This window comes from Globicephala melas, chromosome 21 (assembly GCF_963455315.2).
Source record: "Globicephala melas chromosome 21, mGloMel1.2, whole genome shotgun sequence".
In the NCBI taxonomy this organism is placed as follows: domain Eukaryota; kingdom Metazoa; phylum Chordata; class Mammalia; order Artiodactyla; family Delphinidae; genus Globicephala; species Globicephala melas.
The window spans coordinates 29,320,327-29,340,380 of NC_083334.1; the positions used below are offsets into that span (position 1 = coordinate 29,320,327).

Sequence of the window (20,054 nt, forward strand, 5' to 3'; positions counted from 1 at the left end):
AGCAGAGAAAGGTTTATTGCAGGGCCCAGCAAGAATGGGCCGCTTGTGTTCAGAAGACCCAAACTCCCAGACGGTTTTCAGGGAAGAGTTTTTAAAGGCAACATCTGGGGTGATGGCTGCGGGGTGTGTCACGTTCTCCTAATTGGGTGGTGGTGAGGTAACAGTGGTGTTCCAGGAATATCAATCATCAACTTTCTGGTTCCAACCAGTCTGGGGTCTCAGCAAGTAGTCACCATGCTCCACCTGGGTGGTGGGGTTGGGGGAGGTCTTAGTTCCTATAAAACAACCCAAAGATCTGTGTCAGATTGTGATGTATATCCCTTGAGGAGGAACTAGGACTGTTTCATGGCTGAACTGTTGTTTTTGACTGCTTTTCCTTTGCTTCTGCATTCCTTCACTTCTCTAATTAATAACTGCTTGAATCTGGTCTTTGGAACTCAGGGAAGGTGGAGGAGACTAAAGCCTTTTCCTACAAAAAGAAGTGGGGGAGGGGAATTCCCTGGTGGTCCAGTGGTTAGGACCTTGCGCTTCCCCTTCCCCTGCAGGGGGCATGGGTTTGATCCCTGGTCGGGCGAAAATCTTGCTAAGCCACGAAGCACAGCCAAAAAAAAAAAAAAGAAGCGGGGGGTGGGGGGAGGGAAAGGCTTTTGTACCCTGGCAGTTTCAATCCCCCTTTTCTCTGATGCTCCTCAATCTTTAGGGGAACAGGTACAGGACAAGAAAGGGAGGGAATAAAGTTTTGGATACAGAGGTTAACCATAAACTCGGCAGGGGAACTCAGTTTTGGGGGACTAGGTTTCAGTAGGTTAGTTCACTTTAATACCTGTCCTGGGAGTTCCCTGGTGGCCTAATGGTTAGGATTCCAGGCTTCCACTGCTGGGGCCCGGGTTCAATCCCTGGTTGTGGAACTGAGATCCCACAAGCCACCTGGCCAAAACAAAAACAAAAATAAAACAAAACAGGGCTTCCCTGGTGGCGCAGTGGTTGAGAGTCTACCTGCCGATGCAGGGTACACGGGTTCGTGCCCCGGTCCGGGAGGATCCCACATGCCGCGGAGCGGCTGGGCCCGTGAGCCATGTCTGCTGAGCCTGCGCGTCCGGAGCCTGTGCTCCGCAACAGGAGAGGCCACAGCAGTGAGAGGCCCGCGTACCGCAAAAAAAAATAAAACAAAACAAAAAAACCTGTCCTGGTGTTACCCGAAAACTGGGTCTCCTCTTGGTGGATGTCGAGCCATAAGATACAACCAAGCCAAAGATAAGAAGAAGGAAGGATTTATTACTTGTATCAAGTAAAGAGAACACCAGAGATCTTTCTCAAAGTAGTGTTTCCAAACAGCAAAATTGGGAAAGTTTTAACCTAAGGGTACGTGCATGTTCATGAAGGGGCTTGAGCAGGGGACAGTCCAAGCTTTAGTTGATTGAAGTCAGGAGGGTCAGAAAAGGTCAACATCATCACCCCTTAGGTTCCAGTTGATCTGGTGATTGAGCACTTGAGGAGGGATTTAAATTCTGCAAAATAGCTCAAGACAGTGCTTTCCGCTAGTCTTTACCATTGAAGTAGAACTGGGAGTCTACGACTGATTTGTTATCTTTGCCATTGTTAATTCTCTTGCCTGATAGGTTTGTCCTTTTGTTCCCTTAAGATCATTATTACAGTAAGTCCCCTACATACGAACAAGTTCCATTTGAGAGTGCATTCGTAAGTCCAATTTGTTCATAAGTCCAACAAAGTTAGCCTAGGTACCCAACTAACAATCATCTATATAGTGCTGTACTGTAATAGGTTTATAATACTTTTCACACAAATAATACATGAAAAACAAACAAAAAATTAAAAAAACATTTTTAATCTTACAGTACAGTACCTTGAAAAGTACAGTAGTACAGTACAACAGCTGGCACACAGGCTGGCACTGAATGAACAGACAAGAAGAGTCACTGAGGGGCTTCCCTGGTGGCACAGTGGTTAAGAATCTGCCTGCCAATGCAGGGGACATGGGTTCGAGCCCTGGTCCGGAAAGATCCCACATGCCACGGAGCAGCTAAGCCCGCAAGCCACAACTACTGAAGCCCGCGGGCCTAGAGCCCACGCTCGGCAACAAGAGAAGCCACCGCAGTGAGAAGCCCGCACACCGGAACAAAGAGCAGCCCCTGCTCAATGCAACTAGAGAAAGCCTGCGTGCAGCAACGAAGACCCAACACAGCCAAAAATAAATACATAAAATAAATAAATTTATTTTAAAAAAAAGAAGAGTTACTGACTGGAGGAGGGAGTGGAGGTGAGCGATGGTAGAGCTGCAGGGTCATCAGCAATAGGAGATGGAGGGCGAGCTGCCATTTCACTCATGCCGGATGTTGATGGCACAGGTTCTGGCTCCTTGCTGGAACTGAAACAGGAGAGAAGGGGGCAGGGCACCATCTTTAAAAGATGACATAGCCCAGGGACACGACATAAACTAATTAGAACAGGTCCAAGATGGCGGACAAGCTGACTTCCACTAGACCTTGAGCTTCTGAATAGACCCATTGTAACACACCCACGGGTGCCATGACAGTTCCAAGGCCAACCATAAAGGTCAAAAAGGGGGCGGTTGCCCAATTCCTGGAAATATCCGCCCCTTCCCCAAAATCCTTGGAATAGTCCTCCCTTTCATTAGCCTATGAAATTACCCACCCCTATAACACCTGACAACCCTGTACCCTGGGGGCCGCTCTCACCTTCTGAGATGGCCCACACTCTGTGGAGTGTGTTTCTCTCTAAATAAATCCACTTCTTACCTATCACTTTGTTTCTCACTGAATTCTTTCTGCCATGAGACATCAAGACATCATGCAACAGACTAGCAAATTTAGCAGATGTTGACATTTTGCCCTATTGACTCAGGTTTTCTCTTTATAGAGGTAAAATGCCTCAGGAAAAAGGTGGGAAGATTTGTCCACACAGCTATTTCTACTTCCAGCCCTCTATTCACTTCTCAATCCATTGCAGTGTGAATTCTGCCCCCACCACTCTATTACTCCATTGAAATCATTTAGGACTTTTAAAATGAATGTTACCAAACTAAACTTAGGTCTGCTGGCCAAATGTGCAGCAAATTCAATCTACCAACACCAGGATGTGGTGAAGGAAAATACAGCATTTATTGCAGGGCACCAAATGAGGGAGTGGGAGACAAGCTGCAGATCCACTCTCCAACTTGGTCTTTGAGTCTGGGGTGTTTTAAAGGGGAAGACCAAAGAGGCTGGGATTAAACACTGTCTTGTGACATTTCACATTTTGATTAAGAACACTGGTTCTGGGCTTCCCTGGTGGTGCAGTGGTTGAGAGTCCGCCTGCCGATGCAGGGGATGTGGGTTCGTGCCCCGGCCCGGGAGGATCCCACATGCCGCAGAGCGGCTGGGCCCGTGAGCCATGGCCGCTGAGCCTGCGCGTCTGGGGCCACAACAGTGAGAGGCCCGGGTACCGCAAAAAAAAAAAAAAAGAACACTGGTTCTTAATCATAGTTTCGAGAGTCAAAATGTCTCTGGTTTACATTCTGTGGCCAGGGTCTATTAGCTCATCTTGCCCTGGAGAAACAATCTGAGTTTGTACGTTAATGGTGATGTCTATAATAGCAATTTTAGTACATTAACGATGTTATTGACCACAGCAATTTTAATCATCTGACTCTGGTTGATTACTGTTCAGTAAACAAGGAATTGAGCTCAGAGGGGACAAGAAAGGGAATGAAGTTTTGGATAGAGAGATTAATCATAAATTGAGTAAGGGAACTCGGTTTTAGGGGGACTTGGTTTCAGATCATTCATGACTTTCATTTAAAATGCAGATGCTGTCCAGGGTTCAATCCCCAGACTACTGTCCTTTGAAAACAATGCTATACCAGTGTTTTTCAGATTTGGGTCATCAAATCGATTTAGTGTGTCACTACTGGCATTAAAAAAAAAAAAAAGATATAGGGAATTCCCTGGCAGTCCAGTGGTTAGGACTTGGCACTTCCATTGCCAGGGCCTGGGTTCAATCCCTGGTCGGGGAACTAAGATCCCACAAGCCATGCGGTACCGCCAAAAACCCCCCCCAAAACAGGGACTTCCTTGGAGGTCCAGTGTAAGACTTTGCCTTCCAACACAGGGGGTGCGGGTTCAATCCCTGGTCCGGGACCTAAGATCCCACATGCCTTGTGGCCAGAAAACCAAAAACTAAAAAGAAGCAATATCGTAACAAATTCGACAAAGACTTAAAAAAAAAAAGGTCCACATTAAAAAAAAAAAAATCTTACAAAGCAAAATAAATAAATAAAAACCACTGAAGAGTATACTTAAAAAAAAAAACACATGAACAAGATTTCTTTAATAGCTGGAAATTTTACATCATCTTATTTCCGTTCTTCTTCCTTCATAAGATAAAATGGAACATATATATATATGCACCCACATATAAGAATATATAGGTAATTAATACATATGTGTATATATCTATTTTTTACTAAAGGCTAAATACTTCTCTGCAATAAAAATATGTATAAAAGTTGAAATTAAATTTTTATATACTTTCTGTAACCATAAATCTCTAGTGTTAAAATATTTCTTCAGTCAATTATCAGTATACAACTGATCGAATAAACATAGTATACATTTTGATTACTAAACATAAAAATTAAAATTGTATTAGAGATGCAATTCTTAATGAGACTGAGGATTAGATTTTCAATTAATCCATATATCCATGAATATCGCTACTGCTAGAATGAGACAGGTTCAGCATCAATTCTATTCCTATTTTTCGTGTTTATAGATATGAGCTGACAACCTTTGTTTACATAAACAAGCAGATTCCCATTTAGAAATCAGTTCAACTCAATTCTTTCAACGACTTCAAAGTTCTATGCCAAATCACATGGTGATCTCTTACCAATTACTTTTTTTGTTGTTGTTTTGTTTTGGCCGTGTGGTGCGGCTTGCGGTATCTCAGTTCCCTGACCAGGGATTAAACCTGGGCCTCCACAGTGAAAGCGCCGAATCCTAACCACGGAATTCCCCAGTTACTTTTTTGATTTAAATTTTCAATTAATTTTAAAATCACAAAATTAAGCCGCCCATCTCTAGACGCCACTAGGAAACCTGCTCAAAGTGGCAGATCACGAGGGCAGTACAACAAACTACTTCTGGGGCGGGAAGACGTTTCCCACGTCTAACGGTGAGGAAAGTCTGCAATGCACATCACAGCCTTCAAAGCCTCTAGGCTGCCAGCGCTCTCAAGGCGCCTCATCTGCGCGGTGACTTCGTCCCGGTCACGAAAATGCGCAGCGTCCACCCTGAAATGAAGTGAGTCCTAGAGGCAATCCAACGAGTAATCTCACCTCCTCCGCCTTCACGTGGCTCGGTCTGTAGCTACCCAGCCCCGAGGCCCCGCCCACTTCTGTCTGCCCTCCCGACCTTAAAGCGGGTTTAGAGCGCGCCTTCCCTTGGCAGGCGGTGTGCTCACTGAGAATCTTTACTATTTGAAGGTTAGAGGGCCAGTGAGCAACTCGCGCGAGACGGAGACAGTATTCTCGCGAGAAGTCTGGGAGGCGGCAGTGATGGCGGCGGCGGGAACCGTACCCGGCCCGGGAGTGAATGCAGGACCCGGCCCGGCAGTGGCTGCAAATGCAACACCGGCAGAAGAAGGGGAAACGAAGCCGGTAGTAGCGGTAGCAGCCGCTCCGGCCGGGGAGGGGACGTCTGCTGCTCCAGCCGCGGAGCCTGGCTCTGGAGAGGCCGAAAGCGGGTGAGACGTCCTGCAGCCCGGGGAGGACAGAGGGAGGGAGGGGGACGGGGGGGGGAGGGGAGGGAGGCCCGCCCCTCTCGGAATCCCGCGGCTCCCGGGAGCACTCCGGCCCGCCCCTTCCGAACCCAGGCCCTGCGGCCAGCCGCTCGCCCTGCGCCCTCCCGGACCTTAGTCCCGCTCGCCGCTTGGCCTGTCCCCTCTGAACTGTATCTCGGGCTACGCCTCTTTCGCACCTTTTAGGCCAAGTTTCTCCTCCTACCTCCCGGCCCTTGCACACCAGCAGGGTGCTGATAGGTCACTTTCTAGCAGGAACCCTTCAAAAATCCCAGAGAGGAAACCACTTTGCGCTGCCAGACTGGTGGAAGTAATGGTCCCTCTGAAAACAGAGCGGAAAAGCTGCATCTCTTCGAACCTCCCCCAGGACCAGTTCCATCCCCTGTAGACTTGTCTGTAAGGGCCGATTAGGTTTCCTTGATGCGCCATGGGCTTGGGTTTATCTTGGCCGCATTCTTCCTAATGCTGGGCATCCAGTCTGAGAACAGTCTTTGCTGAAAAAAGTAGGAGTGTGAAGTTCAGCTGTACTTTGATCATCTTTGGGAATAGGCGTTTTCAGGTGTGTTTCTCTTGAAAATTCTTCTTTCTGAGTGCTTTCCTTATTTTACAGGGATGCAAACTCAGTTGATGTAAGTGGTGGCTTGGAGACAGAATCCTCTAATGGAAAGGATACACTAGTAAGTATTTGTTTTGGATGTTTGCAAAGCAAAATAGGGTTGGTTTTTAAAGTTTTTAAGCGAATCAAAAATACAGTCAGGTCAACTAACTTGATTCTCTCATGGTTCTGTGGACACAGGAAGGTGCTGGGGATACTTCAGAGGTGATGGATACTCAGGCGGGCTCCGTGGATGAAGAGAATGGTCGCCAGTTGGGAGAGGTGGAGCTGCAGTGTGGAATATGTACCAAATGGTTCACAGCAGACACCTTTGGCATAGATACCTCGTGAGTATTTTTCGTAGACTTTGTAAGAATCACTTTGTAAATGTTAGATCTCAACACGTCCAACAGTTGAATAGTCACTGTCTAGGCAAACGTAGATGCGTAGTGTTTCCTGTGTCTCCTGATCCCTGTTCACTGAGTAGTAGGATTTGAATCAGGAATTGTTTTAATAGCCTGAGCATGTCTTCTCTCTACTAAGGGCAAGCCCTTAACAGATATAATGATAGTTATTATCCCTGTGTTTGCGCTTAGGGCCTGGACGGGAGACAAACCATGTAATTACAAAGCATTAAATAAACAAATTTGAGACAGTGTCATTTAAACCTTGTATTGGGTATTGTGGATTTGGGGGAAAGGGTTGGTGTATATGGTGGAAAAAGCCTGATGTCAAAAATTTGAGATGGCCAGTGCTCTTCATGCCTGAGCCATCCTTTTTTTCCTTTTGGTTTCTAATTCACTCCCTTTAGGTGTCCTGAATTCTCTCCTCAGCAAAACCAATTTCCAGTCTTTACACCTCTTCTAGTGAATTAAAACCATTTTATGAACGATTGAGAATGAAAGGCGCCTTTACTTATTCTGAGTATTCGGTCAACAGCTAGCAAGGCAGCATTACTGACTCACTGTCTATGGAAATAACTATACTGCTGTCTCTCTGGGGTGTTCTTTATGGTCCATATTATACAAATAAATTTAGATAAGACTGTCTCAGAATAGGGCTGTGTTGTTAATTCTGAAATTAATCCCCCTTGGATGGGTTTGTGAAGAAATAACCTTCCTTTATAATTTGAGGACTGCTTTCTAGTTAAAAAGTTAAAGAAATACTAATGTTCTTATTAATATGTGACTGGTGAGGAAGGATAGAATGTTTAAAAAAGAAAGAAAATTACTGGAGGATCAGGAAGAAGTGATCTTGGTAGAAAGACCTATAGGGAAAATATATAAGCTGGTGAGTTAGACCTAAAATTGGGCCACTTTTGCCAAGAAGAATTTGTTTGGATAAACAGGGTCTAGGAAAGGAAATTTATCAGAGTGATAATGTGGAACAATCCAGCAATGAATCAAACCACAGTTCAGAGGTTTGGTAGAGACCAGTTTGTACCTGAATTTGAGAAGTTATACCTAAAACCCAGCAGGTGGGACAGATTATCGTTTATGGCTGAGATGGAGGAAGTGAGTGAGCTAGCAGGATATGAAAAAGGCTGCTCTAAACACTTGATTGTGTTTGAATTAGGTAACTATATACCTGCCTATCTCTTCTGTAAGTGAGCTTATCACAATGGACTGTCAATGGAAGGGGCTCTAGAGAGAGGTAAAGGTAAGGGAACTCGATCTTAACAGTCCTAAGGATATTTCTTAATTCCTTGAGTGGTGGCAGTAGACACACATTTGGACACATCTCTTTAAGGATACCTTAAACCAGTTTCAGCAAAGTCCAAGATAAACCTGCCTTTATTTTGATTTCTTCTCTTCCAACTTAAACCAGTCTTTTGTTTTTCTTTTACTTTCTCCTTTTCAGGACCAAGGTCTCCCTATACTTTTCCAGTCATCCAGTACAGCCACCACACTTCTCTAATGCATGGTTCCTGTTAGGCCTCAGTCTCTCCCTCCACCAGTTTCTTCCTCTCTGCCTTCAAACAGGCCTTCTCTTGCCGCCAGCTCACCTCTTAGGAGATTTCCTCTATGATACAAGCAGTCTTAGTGGTTAGGACTCTTTTTATTTCATGCCTGCCCCCATCAAATCAGCTACCAAGCTTGACCAATTTTTTTTCTTCTTGTGCACTTGCTTGTCCTTTCCATTTTTATTGTTTCACTCGAGGTGAGGTTTTTTTTTTTTAACCTTCTGCTGGAACGGCTACAGAAGCTTCTTCCATATTCCCGTTTCTAATCTCTTCTTCCCTTCAGACCCATCCTATCACTAAACTTACTGCTTTTACAAGGTGGCTTCCCCTTCAAGATGTTCCTGTTACCCACAGAGAAGATCCACTTCCACGGGCATGTAAGGCCTCTTGCACTTCTTACCTTTCAAGCCTTATCTTTTACCATACCCCCGACAACTCCCCTCCCCTGGCCAAACTTGTGTACACTAGTTTGCCACTTTGCCTCCTAGTTTGCACTTTCTCTACACAAAATAGTTTGCCTCTAGAAAAGAAGACTAACTCATCTTTCCAAATCCTAATTTGTGTCCTCAAAAAATCTTCCCTAACTCTTAAATCTGAAGTTACTACTGGGTCCTTTAAACTCTTAAATAAGACTGTCATCTGTAGGATTCATTTGGTAATGAGGCAAGTCATGTTTTGTGACTTCTGTGTTGTTCTTGAATAATTATTTGCATTTTAAAATTAATCTTTTTATACCTGTCTGCCCTTTCCAACAATGGTATTGGCACTTTACAAAGATACTTGAACATAATATAAATACAGATATTTAAATGTAAAAATATTTAAAGAGACTACTTTGTCTTCTTCCACAAGTCGCCTGGTATACTCTTTTAGGTGCTTACAGACTATAATAAACTAGCTTGGATAGGGCTCAGGTCAGAACCTTGCAGATGCCGAATTATCAACTATAGTGGATAAGGTCTTACTAAATTTTTTTGACAGAAAAATCCAGATATTTGTAAAAATATGAGCCCTGTTTTGGTGACCTTTTTTTTGACCCTGCTGCGCAGCATGTGGGATTTTAGTTCCCCGACCAGGGACTGAACCTGTGCCCCCTGCAATGGAAGCGTGGAACCCTAACCACTGGACCACCAGGGAATTCCCTTGGTGACCTTTTTAAGTTTTAAGAGTATATTAATACATTAGCGTTATTATGTAACTTTCACTGAGGGAGAGGATCCCCGTTGATTTACTTCTCATAAGTGTGTGTTCAGAACTTCACTAATTTGCACAATTTGGCTGTTCTCCAGATCCTGTCTACCTTTCATGACCAACTACAGTTTCCACTGCAATGTATGCCATCATAGTGGGAATACCTACTTCCTCCGGAAGCAAGCAAGTAAGGACAAACTCCGGAGTACTGCAAAGTGACTGTCCTCTGGTTAGCTGGCAAAGAAAAGGGATTTGGGCTCAGCCGAATCAGGAAACCTTTGCTTGGTAGCTGGTAGAAGTTACCTTGGGGCTTAGCTCTGAATAATTGCTATTGTCCATTTCAGATCAAATGATGACTCTATTCTTTGCTGCTGTGGTTGTTAATCTGTGGACCACCTAGTTAAATATTCTTTTGGTAACAGGGATATATTACTACAGGTAACTTTTTCTTCCTTTTTGTTTTTATAGACTTGAAAGAAATGTGCCTTAGTGCTTTGGCCAACCTAACCTGGCAGTCCCGAACACAGGATGAACATCCGAAAACCATGTTCTCCAAAGATAAGGTAGAGATAGAATTATTGTAATTGCAATTATGCCAAAGAATCAGGAGGAACTTCTAAATACAGTGGACCCTTGAACAGCATGGGTTTAAACTTCACTGGTCCATTTATATGCAGGTTTCTTTCACTAAGTACATCCTACAGTACTGCACATTTCAAGGTCGGTTGAATCCTTGGATGTAGAACGACGAATACAGAGGGCTGACTGTAAACTTACATGAGGATTTTTGACTGTGTAGACAGTCGGTGCCCTTAATCCCAGAGTTGTTCAAGGGTCAACTGTACAGTCTAACAATAAGTTCTTTCCCCCCAATTTTTATGAATATATGACTAATTCAGTGGTTACTTTGTTCTCATTTCATGTGATTTACTAACTTCCTAGTGTGTGCTCATTGTGTCATTGGCTTAGCTATTAAAAGGATGAATCCTTATATTAAAAAAGAGTGTATTTAAAAAAAAAGATAAATCCTTAAATAGTTTTGATTGGCTTTATAGAAACAAACAACTGTCTGTCCCACAGTTAATAATCAGACCTTGAGGTGAACCTTCTCAGCTTAGTTTGAGCTGTTTTTATGGATGCCAATCACAGATTTTGTCAGGGGAAAAGGCCAGTTTATTAAAAAGATTCATCCTTTATTGTTAAACTGGAAAACCGCATGACTAAAGTCAGGCCTCAGAATTAGATGATCAGCCCGTCCGTGAGTCTTTCCTCCTGTGACTCACGGGAACAAAATATGACTTAAGTAAATTGTACAACTTTGGAGTTTCCGCTGTGACCTGGTATACACGCATATGTACCCGCTCTCATTTAAAACTGAGGCCCTCTCTGATCTTTTCCCTCTGCGTGCCGATATTTTCTATTCTAGTCAACGCTAGTATTCACCTACAAAGTTGATTTTATAGCCTACTAATTGACTGCAGCCTACAGTTTGAAAGACACTGGTTGGGGAATTCCCTGGCCGTCCAGTGGTTAGGACTTGGAGCTTCCATTGCAGGGGCCACACTTCCACTGCAGGGAGCACGGGTTCAATCCCTGGTTGAGGAGTTAAGATCCTGCAAGCTGTGCGGCCAGGTCCAAAAAAAAAAAAGAAAGACACTGGTTGGTGTAGGGTATTTAGTGAGACGAATATATTCAGGATCAGACTGACCAGGGCCTTTTCTATTAAACAGAGAGGTTAGACTTAACCCTGTAAGCCGGAGGAGTCAGCAGAGGGTCCCCTCCCCACGCCTCACCCCCCCCAACCTTTTTTCCTACATTAAAAAGAATGCATTTAAATAGAGGTGTACTGTGATTAGGTTTGCCTCTTATTTTTTTCTCTAAATTGTTTTTCTGAATTTTTCAAATATATAGAAAAATTCAGATAGTACAATGAACATCTGTTTATTCTTTATCTAGATTTGCCAGCTGTTACCATTTTGCTGTGTTTGCTTTATCTCCCCATATCTATATATTCCCCCTAAGCTTATGTGAGACTAAATTGTAGATATTACACTTTACCCAATATACTCTCATAACCACAGTGTAGTGATCATACTGAAAAAACTTAATGTTGATGCAATACAACTATCTTATATATACAGATTATATTTTTGTGTATTGAGTGTACATTTTCTCAGTATTTTTATTGTCTAAATAATATCCGTCATAGCTTTTTCTTCTGTCCAGGACCTGATCAAGGATCACACATTAAAATTAGTTGTAATGTCTCTTTTATCTCTAGAATAGTTCCTTTATTTTACTTTGTTATTTTAGTCTGCTATAACATTTGAAATTTTGAAGAGCCTAGACCGTTATTTGCCATGATGCTTCTCAATTTGCATTTATCTGATTATTTCCTTATGATTAGGTTCGGGTTAAACATTTTTGGCAAGAATATTATGTAGATAGTGTGTGTTTTTCTGTGTATCACATCAGGAGACATAAGATATTGCTTTGTTTTATTATTAGTGATCCTAAATTTGACTACTTGGGTAAAGAGGTTATTTATTAGTTGTCCTGAATTTAACTACTTGATGTTTCCATTGTAAAGAGACCCCTTTTTCTTTGTAATTATTAAGTAATTTATCCTTTCAAGCAGTGGTTGTAGCAGCCATTGACTGTCCTAGCCTGAAGCAGTTAATAGAATGGTCATTGTAAACAGAATACATTTACTGGTTTACAGTTCTTCTGTAAAGAAGAGTCCTCCCCCCCACCATTGTTGTTGTTTTTCATTTTAAGAATCACTGATTTTTATAGTCCATTATGAGATTTCTGGATTTCTGATGCGCAGATTTGACCAGTGTAGACCCATCCCGGCTGACTCCTGACACTTTTTGATATGTCCCTCTTCAGTCTTTGAACTCTTCCTTACTTTCTGGAACAACAAAACATCCCAGTCTTCCCTTGTGCTTTGCCTGATTCAGCCTGGTTCCTTTTAGTAAAGATTTGGTGTTCACGGAACTGATTCTGGTGGAAGGTGTTAGCGGCGGACAAACTCTGGTGGGCTGGGGGAGGTGGCCTAGGATGGGGGGAGGTTGGTGCCAGAGGATCAAGCTCAGAGATTGTTGTAGTCGTGCAGGCAGGGACTGGCGAGGACCACAGTCAAAGCAGTGGGGGTGGAAAGGAGCCCTGATTGGTGAAACGTTTCTGAAACTTAAAAATTCATTTAGTGGGACTTCCCTGGTGGTCCAGTGGTTAAGAATCTGCTGTTCCAGTTCAGGGAACACGGGTTTGATCCCTGGTCGGGGAACTAAGATCCCACATGCCGCTAGGCTACTGAGCCCTCACACTCTTGAGCCCGCGCCAGAACTAGAGAGAAGCCCGCACGCGGCAACTAAGACCCGACACAGCCAAATAAATAAATTAATTAATATTTTTAAAAAATTCACGTGGTGACCATTTAGATGCGCAGGTTGTACGAGAAGAACAAGAGTGACTCCGTGTGTCAAGCCTGTGACTCTGGGTGACGGGCGATTCTGAGTGTTAAGAGCAGATTTATGAGGTGAGGTACAGAGTTCAGTCTCGGTCAGGAGAAGTCTGAGGTGCCTGCGGGGTTTCCAGGTGGAGATGTCTCTGGTGGGAAGGAACAGGAGCTCAGGAGAGAGAGTACCTGGGAGTCATCTTACAGAGTTAGGGCAGGTCTTTTCCCTTTAACTGGATTATGAGCCCTATGTGACTAAGAGTTGTATATACTTGTTTGAATCAGAATCTTTTTTTTTTTTTTGGCTGCGCCTTGCTGCATGCCGGCTCTTAGTTCCCCGACCAGGGATCGAAGCCGTGCCCCCTGCAGTGGAAGCGCGGAGTCTTAACCACTGGACCACCAGGGAAGTCCTTGTATATGTATACTTGTTTGAAATTCCCCACAACCTATATGTTGTTCGCATGCAATTATGTATTTGTTCAGTTATTAAAAGGCAAAACATGAATTTGTCTTTTGATTCTGACAAGGTCTTTGAAAATGCAGCGTTTTTTTTTTTGTGAATATAATTTTGAAAGCAACTGTAAAAGCTTTAGTATATTTTGTTTTAAAAATTAGGATATCATACCATTTATTGATAAATATTGGGAGTGCATGACGACCAGACAGAGACCTGGGAAAATGACCTGGCCAAATAACATTGTTAAAACGATGGTAAGTAGGCTAAAATTGACTAGACTCAACATTTAGAAAACCAGTGTTCCTTGTAAGAATTTATATATATATATGTGTGTGTATATATATTTTTTTGGTCTCACTGAAATAATGTGATGACTGAGAAAATGAGAACAACCTAGTATTAAATCTTGGAGCGCAATTGTAAATTTTAATAGTTTTCACACAAAATCAGTAAATTGCACATTGTGTCTTAAATGAAGACATGGTAGTTTTATGTACGATGCTGAAACCTTTGTCCAGTGCACTTTGGCAAGTATAATTTTTTATATTGAAATTGGAGACAATTGTTTTCTTTGATTAAAAAAAAAACTCTGAACATTATTGTCCTTAGAATTAGAGAGAGCACCTGGGGAGAAGTCAGCACAAGCTGTTAACAGTATGTATCTCTGTGAGACGCAGGGATGGGTGAGGGTTATGAAGGACAGTGGCTCTCATTTTTTTAAGTTTCTCTATTGTTTGAATTTTTTGATGGTCATGCATTAATTTTCTAATCAGGGAAAAACAATACTGTTGTGTGTTGGGTTTTTTTCTGGTGGGGGGCGGGCTTTGGGATTTGGAGATTACACCTAGGGATTGGAGTTAGCGGTTCATCATCCATTCATTTTAAGTATAAAATTTCCAGTAATACTAAAATGCTGTTTCCTTTTAGAGTAAAGAAAGAGATGTATTCTTAGTAAAGGAACACCCCGATCCTGGGAGTAAGGACCCAGAAGAAGATTACCCCAAATTTGGCCTTCTGGATCAGGTACATTAATATGCTTCATAATCCCCTTTTGATTTTTAAGTCATGGGGACAGAGAGAATCAGGCTTTGTTGACATTTGTATGTTCGCCATGTACAAATGCCCACAGCATGGTGGGTTCCAAATAAATGGTTCTTACTACACATGGAAAGAAAGAACACTCACCTTAAACCAGGAGACTGGTGTTTTAGTTCTGGCCCTTCCCTAAAATGTTATGACTCGATGCGTGTCATTTTTATCTTTTTTAACTTCCATTTCCTCACTTGTAACGCAAATATGCCATTGCAAGTTATTTCTCCTTTTCTTTCCATCTCAAATTTTGCTCTAAAAACATTTGTTAGTGTGAAGAAAAATTTGCTGTGAAGAAGAATTTGTGTTGTGTATCCAGCATAATATGAGGAAAAAGAAAACTTCCCCTCTTTGTTTAAATGGCAGGTGTCACATTCAGCATCTCAGGAGGTCAAATCTTTCAGTTGTGCCTTAAAATGTTTGATTTGCCCACATTGAAAATTTAAGATTTCATATGGAAATTCAGATTTCTGCCTTTTCTTGTAAAATGCGAAGCTCTAAGAGAAAAAAATCCGAAGCTCTGACTACACTGGGTCTGGTTCCCACAGGGAGGTGTTCCCTCGGCCCGGCCGTACCCCCCAGCACGGGTTGGTTGCCACTCATCCTCATTCTTAAACCACTTGGAGCCTGACACTTGGCTGCGTCACATGTGTTACTGGCTGATCCCTGAAGCATCTAAGTGTGGGACCTCTGCAGGTTTCAGATCTAGGTTGTCATTCAATTAGAATTTCTCCTGTTCTTTTGAGCATTGCCAGGTTGGGTTGATTAGATAGCCTCCCTTTATAATTGAATATTTTTCCCTCTAGGATCTTAGTAACATTGGTCCTGCTTATGACAACCAAAAACAAAGCAGTGCCGTGTCTACCAGTGGGAATCTAAATGGTAAGTGTTTCAGTGTCTCATTGATGAAGTACTTGTAAGCTGTTGAATTCAGATGTGCCTAGAATTGGGCAGTCTTTGGGTTGACTCTTAACTGGATATTTACTAAGATGCTTTAAAGTCCAAATCTCAATTTTTAGGAGCTAGCCAAGGGTTTGACAGATGGTAGTAGGGGAGAACTTTTTGTCACTTTACACTACAGTTTGGTCTTAAGTGAAACAGATTTAGCATAAAGCAAGGTACAATTTTAAGGTCAGATTCGCTGTGTTTATATTAGACTCCCCATCTGTATCTTCATAACTAACACTTTAGATTCACTTGCTCTGCACTCTTTTTCCTTAATTCAGCTGTTATATAATACACTTCCTGCCCATCTTCTCATTTTTCTTGCCCTTAATCTTCAGCTTATTCACATGGCAGCATTTCTGTGTTGATCACCCACTGTAGCATATTTTTCTCTCTAACCCATCTAAGAGCAGGAAAGCCCTTTGCTGCTAATGGTAATCTAATGAGAGTGGGTATAATGGGGAGGTAGCTAGCTATTCATCTGACACATGGTGTCATTACCTTGTCTTTTGGAGTGGTAGCATCTTAAATATGTAATCATTCCACTGTTACTAATATTCTAAGATGGGTGGGAAATAGCTAAGTGTATTGTTCATCTTTTTACATTATTTGTAAAAATTATGTAATTGTTAAATTACATAATTGTAATTTTAATCTCCTTTTAATTGTTAACATTTGACGAATACATGGTGCCACTTCTGTTCTTACAGGTGGAGCCTCTTTTGGAGGTGAATTCCTCCTCTGTCTTCTTTCAGCCTCTCAGACTTAAGTATTTTGTGTTTTGGAAAATGCTTTTCGCTGAGTTGTGGTAGAAGCTAAACCTAAGTTAAATTTTTAAAGCATTGTGGAGATGGTGGCAGTAGCACTCGATATGAAACAGTAGTTCCGGTTTAATGTTAGTAATTGGAAGCTTGTACGTTGTCATATTCTGCCTAACATGGCCAGCAGTCCCCTTTGTGTTGCTTGTTTTGTTCAAGATGGATCTAAAACTTCTCTCAAAATAATTGAAATGCAGATGCCAGTAAAAACTTAATAGTTTTTTGATTAAGGTAACTTGAACTAGAGATGTTAATGTTGCAGCCGTTTAACATTAAGCCTTTTATGAGGACTAGGAATGACAACCTGGTATGTTCGTAAAAGGAAGTTCAGCATGAATCTGGTCCTGTCTACGCAGAATATGACCTGCCTTCAGTGTCTTGATCCTCTTTTTTTTTCTTTTTTTTTTTTTTGCGGTACGCGGGCCTCTCACTGTTGTGGCCTCTCCCATTGCGGAGCACAGGCTCCGGACGCGCAGGCTCAGCGGCCATGGCTCACGGGCCCAGCCGCTCCGTGGCATGTGGGATCTTTCCGGACTGGGGCACGAACCCTTGTCCCCTGCATCGGCAGGCGGACTCTCAACCACTGCGCCACCAGGGAAGCCCATTGATCCTCTTTTTATTGCAGCAGAACTGCTGATAATTTCCAAGCTTGCCCCAAATTAAGATACAGTACTTCATGCAGTTGTTTACATAAAGGTGTTTTCCTACAGTCCAGGGATATTTTCTGGAAGTTCGAAAAACAAACTGAGAGGAATGACAGAACTGGACAAATATTTGAGTACCTTTTTAGAAATATACAAGGTAGTATTCCTTGTGGCCCTTGTATGTAGCTCATTTTTTTAAAAATAAAATTTATAAATTCTCTATGGGTATTTTCTCTTAATTCCACAAGCCAGGTTAGTCTAACCTAAATTTGGGGCATTGGCACAATTTTAATAATTGTAAAGATCGCCTGCTAAATTTAAAGCCGCCTTTCCTGCTCGTGTCACAAACAACCATACTGGATGCCTAGCGGCACTGGACAGAACCACCTTTTTAGTACCTCTGTTTTTGTTTTCCACGTTTGGTGTACTTTTGTCTTGTTGGAAATTCAAGTCCAGTGCTTTAGCAGATGCTGTGCCTCTCTTATGCTTATGGAGTGTGCGCCATGTGGAGTTCAAGCACGCGCGCACCCCCCTTGTAGTGGGGATATTCTCTCCTTACGGGTGTTTGTATTCATTTGGGTGGAAAAGGGTTTTATCCATGCACTTGTTTCTAGCTGTGGGTGTTTGGAATCTGAACGAGTGAAAATGCATTTGTGTCACATCCTCGGAAAGTGTACTAGTAGTTGCAGTTCATTTAAGAAGTGAAGGTCTAAACTATAACACAGGTATCGTATCGTTAGTGCTAGGTTCACTGGACTTACTGCCAGAACCCAGAGTCCTGGGGTGGGAGCCGCTCGGCAGACTCGTTCTGAACCAGAGTGAAGCGCAGTCTGCTTTCAGGCAGGAAATCCTCCTGTGGTGTTACACAAATGCACGCTGGGAGTGTTAGCATCCCCATGGGGCATCTGTCACAGCTCATTGAAAGTGATCTGCCTTTTCTTTAAAGGGGGAATTGCAGCGGGAAGCAGTGGAAAAGGAAGAGGAGCTAAGCGCAAACAGCAGGATGGCGGGGCCACGGGGACCACCAAGAAGGCCCGGAGGTGGGCAGAACACCCACCCCACTCACCACTGTTAGAGTGCCCTCTGCGGCTGGCAGAGTCCGTCAGCGGGGAAGGGCTCAGGTGTCTGAGGACGCAAGCCTGTCTCTTTTTCTCAAATCCTTAGCACTTTGAGGGGTAAATGAGCCCCAGACTAGGTGACCTGTTTTAGGAACTTGTTACTAAGTGAAACAGCCCTGGGGCAACAGCCCTGGGGCAGCACACCTGTGGTGATTTACCTGGGAGTAAAGTTCCATTAAGGCATCTTGAGGAAGAGTAGAGGGACCAGAGAGAGTGAAACAGATACTGAATGTTAGCTCTTTTACATAAACTTTCTGCCTCTCCCCTCTGATGGCTGTTCCCTTCACTTTGCTCAGTACTGAGGTGGCGAAATCCAGGTCATTTCTCATTCAGCCTGGAAACAGGTAGTAAATGCTCTTATCTTTTGAGTTTCTGTTCATTAGTTACAGTAATAAATATGCTAAAGGCAGCTGCCCTTGTTCCTCTGCACCCTTTCTCTGTGGTCGACTGGCTCAGTTTCATAGGTGTCCATACAGATTAAAGTAATTTTCATTTCCCCGTTTTGCCTGCAGAGGGCAGGATCATCTATTTGAATAATGAAAAGCATTTGAAGTTACATGTGTTCCAGCAGAACTCTAATAAATCAGAGGCCTTTCTTACAGAATTGAAGGCACTGGAGCTAGAGGGGGTTTTAGTTTCTTGATTTTATTTTTTCCTTTCTGCAGTGACCCTTTGTTTTCTGCTCAGCGCCTTCCCCCTCATGGCTACCCCTTGGAACACCCATTTAACAAAGATGGCTATCGGTATATTCTAGCTGAGCCCGATCCCCACGCCCCTGACCCTGAGAAGCTTGAACTCGACTGCTGGGCAGGAAAACCGATTCCTGGAGACCTCTACAGAGCCTGCTTGTATGAACGGGTTTTGTTAGCCCTACATGATCGAGGTAGGTAAGCTATTAATGTTCGTGTTGGACCCAGTGTTACTTTGAACTTCTGTCGTCAGCTGTGTCCTGTCTAGAATTCGACGGACACGTCATTCTGCTACCACTCCCTTACCCCCATCTCTGACTACACCCAGCTGGGATGTGCAAGAAATAATTTCTTCCTTTTCTCTTCTTATAAGCTCTAGCCAATTATATATGGTATGTGGGTTTTTTTTTAACTTTCTATTTTGAACTAATTTTAAACTTACAGTACAGTTGCAAAAATAATAGAATTTCCATATATCCCTTATCAAGCTTCTCCTAATAATAAGATCTTACATAACCATAGTACAGTTAATCAAAACCAGGAGATTAAATAACATCAGTAAATGCTATGAATGAAACTAAAGACTTTATTTCAATTTCACCAATTTTTCCTCTAGCGCCTCTTTTCTAGGATCTCGCATTGCATTTAGTTATTTCTCCTTAGTCTGTTGCAGTGTTAATCAGTTACTTTGTTGACTGTTCCTCAGTGAGGGTCTGTCTGACTTTTTTTCATGATTAGACTGAGGTGTTGCACTTTTGGAAGAACACCGCAGACATGAATCCTTCCCACTGCATCACCTCATGAGCTGGTGATGTCGATGTGTCTTATTATTGGTTGTGCTGTCTTATTATTGGTGTTAAGGTGGTTTCTGCTGTCTCTATTGTCTTTCCCTTTGTAGTTCATAAATATCTTAGGGAAAGATGCTGCGAGGCTATGCAAGTATCCCGTTTCTCTGTAAAGTTTTGCCCACTGATTTTAGCATCCATCAGTGGATCTTGTCGGCAACAGTTGTTAATGTGGTATATTTGCCTGATCGTTGCTATTCCTTTTCTTTATTATTTAATTGATTATTTTTATCAGTGTGCATTTAACAGATATTTATTTTGTTGCTCAAATTACTCCAGCTTTGGCCATTAGGAGCTTCTTTAGGTTGATTCCTTTTTTTTTTTTAATTGAAGTATAGTTGACTTACAATATTGTATTACTTTTGGGTGTACAACATAGTGATTCAATATTTTTATAGATTATACTCTATTTAAAGTTATTAT

General features: G+C 42.5%; 1 protein-coding gene and 1 long non-coding RNA gene across 6 annotated transcripts in view; one reads left to right on the forward strand and one right to left on the reverse strand.

Annotated features, from left to right (window-relative positions):
* Window positions 1-5,754, reverse strand: LOC115840449 (uncharacterized). Of its 3 annotated transcripts, none has more exons than XR_011377125.1 (3): window positions 5,357-5,754; window positions 2,262-2,418; window positions 1-275 (listed from the first exon to the last, which is right to left on the reverse strand). It is a non-coding gene; the product is annotated as an uncharacterized lncRNA (long non-coding RNA). The 3 variants fall into 3 exon arrangements; XR_011377126.1 differs by lacking the exon at window positions 5,357-5,754 and adding an exon at window positions 4,909-5,350; XR_009560558.1 differs by lacking the exon at window positions 1-275 and adding an exon at window positions 1,271-1,508.
* The window catches only part of ASH2L (ASH2 like, histone lysine methyltransferase complex subunit), a 27,592-nt gene continuing 13,063 nt past the window's right edge, over window positions 5,526-20,054 (forward strand). Inside the window, exons 1-11 of one of the 3 annotated variants that reach the window (XM_060291637.1) lie at window positions 5,526-5,763; window positions 6,428-6,494; window positions 6,614-6,759; window positions 9,665-9,753; window positions 10,035-10,129; window positions 13,642-13,737; window positions 14,411-14,506; window positions 15,379-15,454; window positions 16,228-16,245; window positions 17,926-18,019; window positions 18,763-18,980. In XM_060291637.1, coding sequence (XP_060147620.1) covers window positions 5,576-5,763; window positions 6,428-6,494; window positions 6,614-6,759; window positions 9,665-9,753; window positions 10,035-10,129; window positions 13,642-13,737; window positions 14,411-14,506; window positions 15,379-15,454; window positions 16,228-16,245; window positions 17,926-18,019; window positions 18,763-18,980 — 1,183 coding nt within the window. In that variant the 5' untranslated portion in view covers window positions 5,526-5,575. The remainder of the gene's footprint in view (window positions 5,764-6,427; window positions 6,495-6,613; window positions 6,760-9,664; window positions 9,754-10,034; window positions 10,130-13,641; window positions 13,738-14,410; window positions 14,507-15,378; window positions 15,455-16,227; window positions 16,246-17,925; window positions 18,020-18,762; window positions 18,981-20,054) is intronic. The other 2 variants (XM_030833273.3, XM_060291638.1) reach the window with 2 other exon arrangements.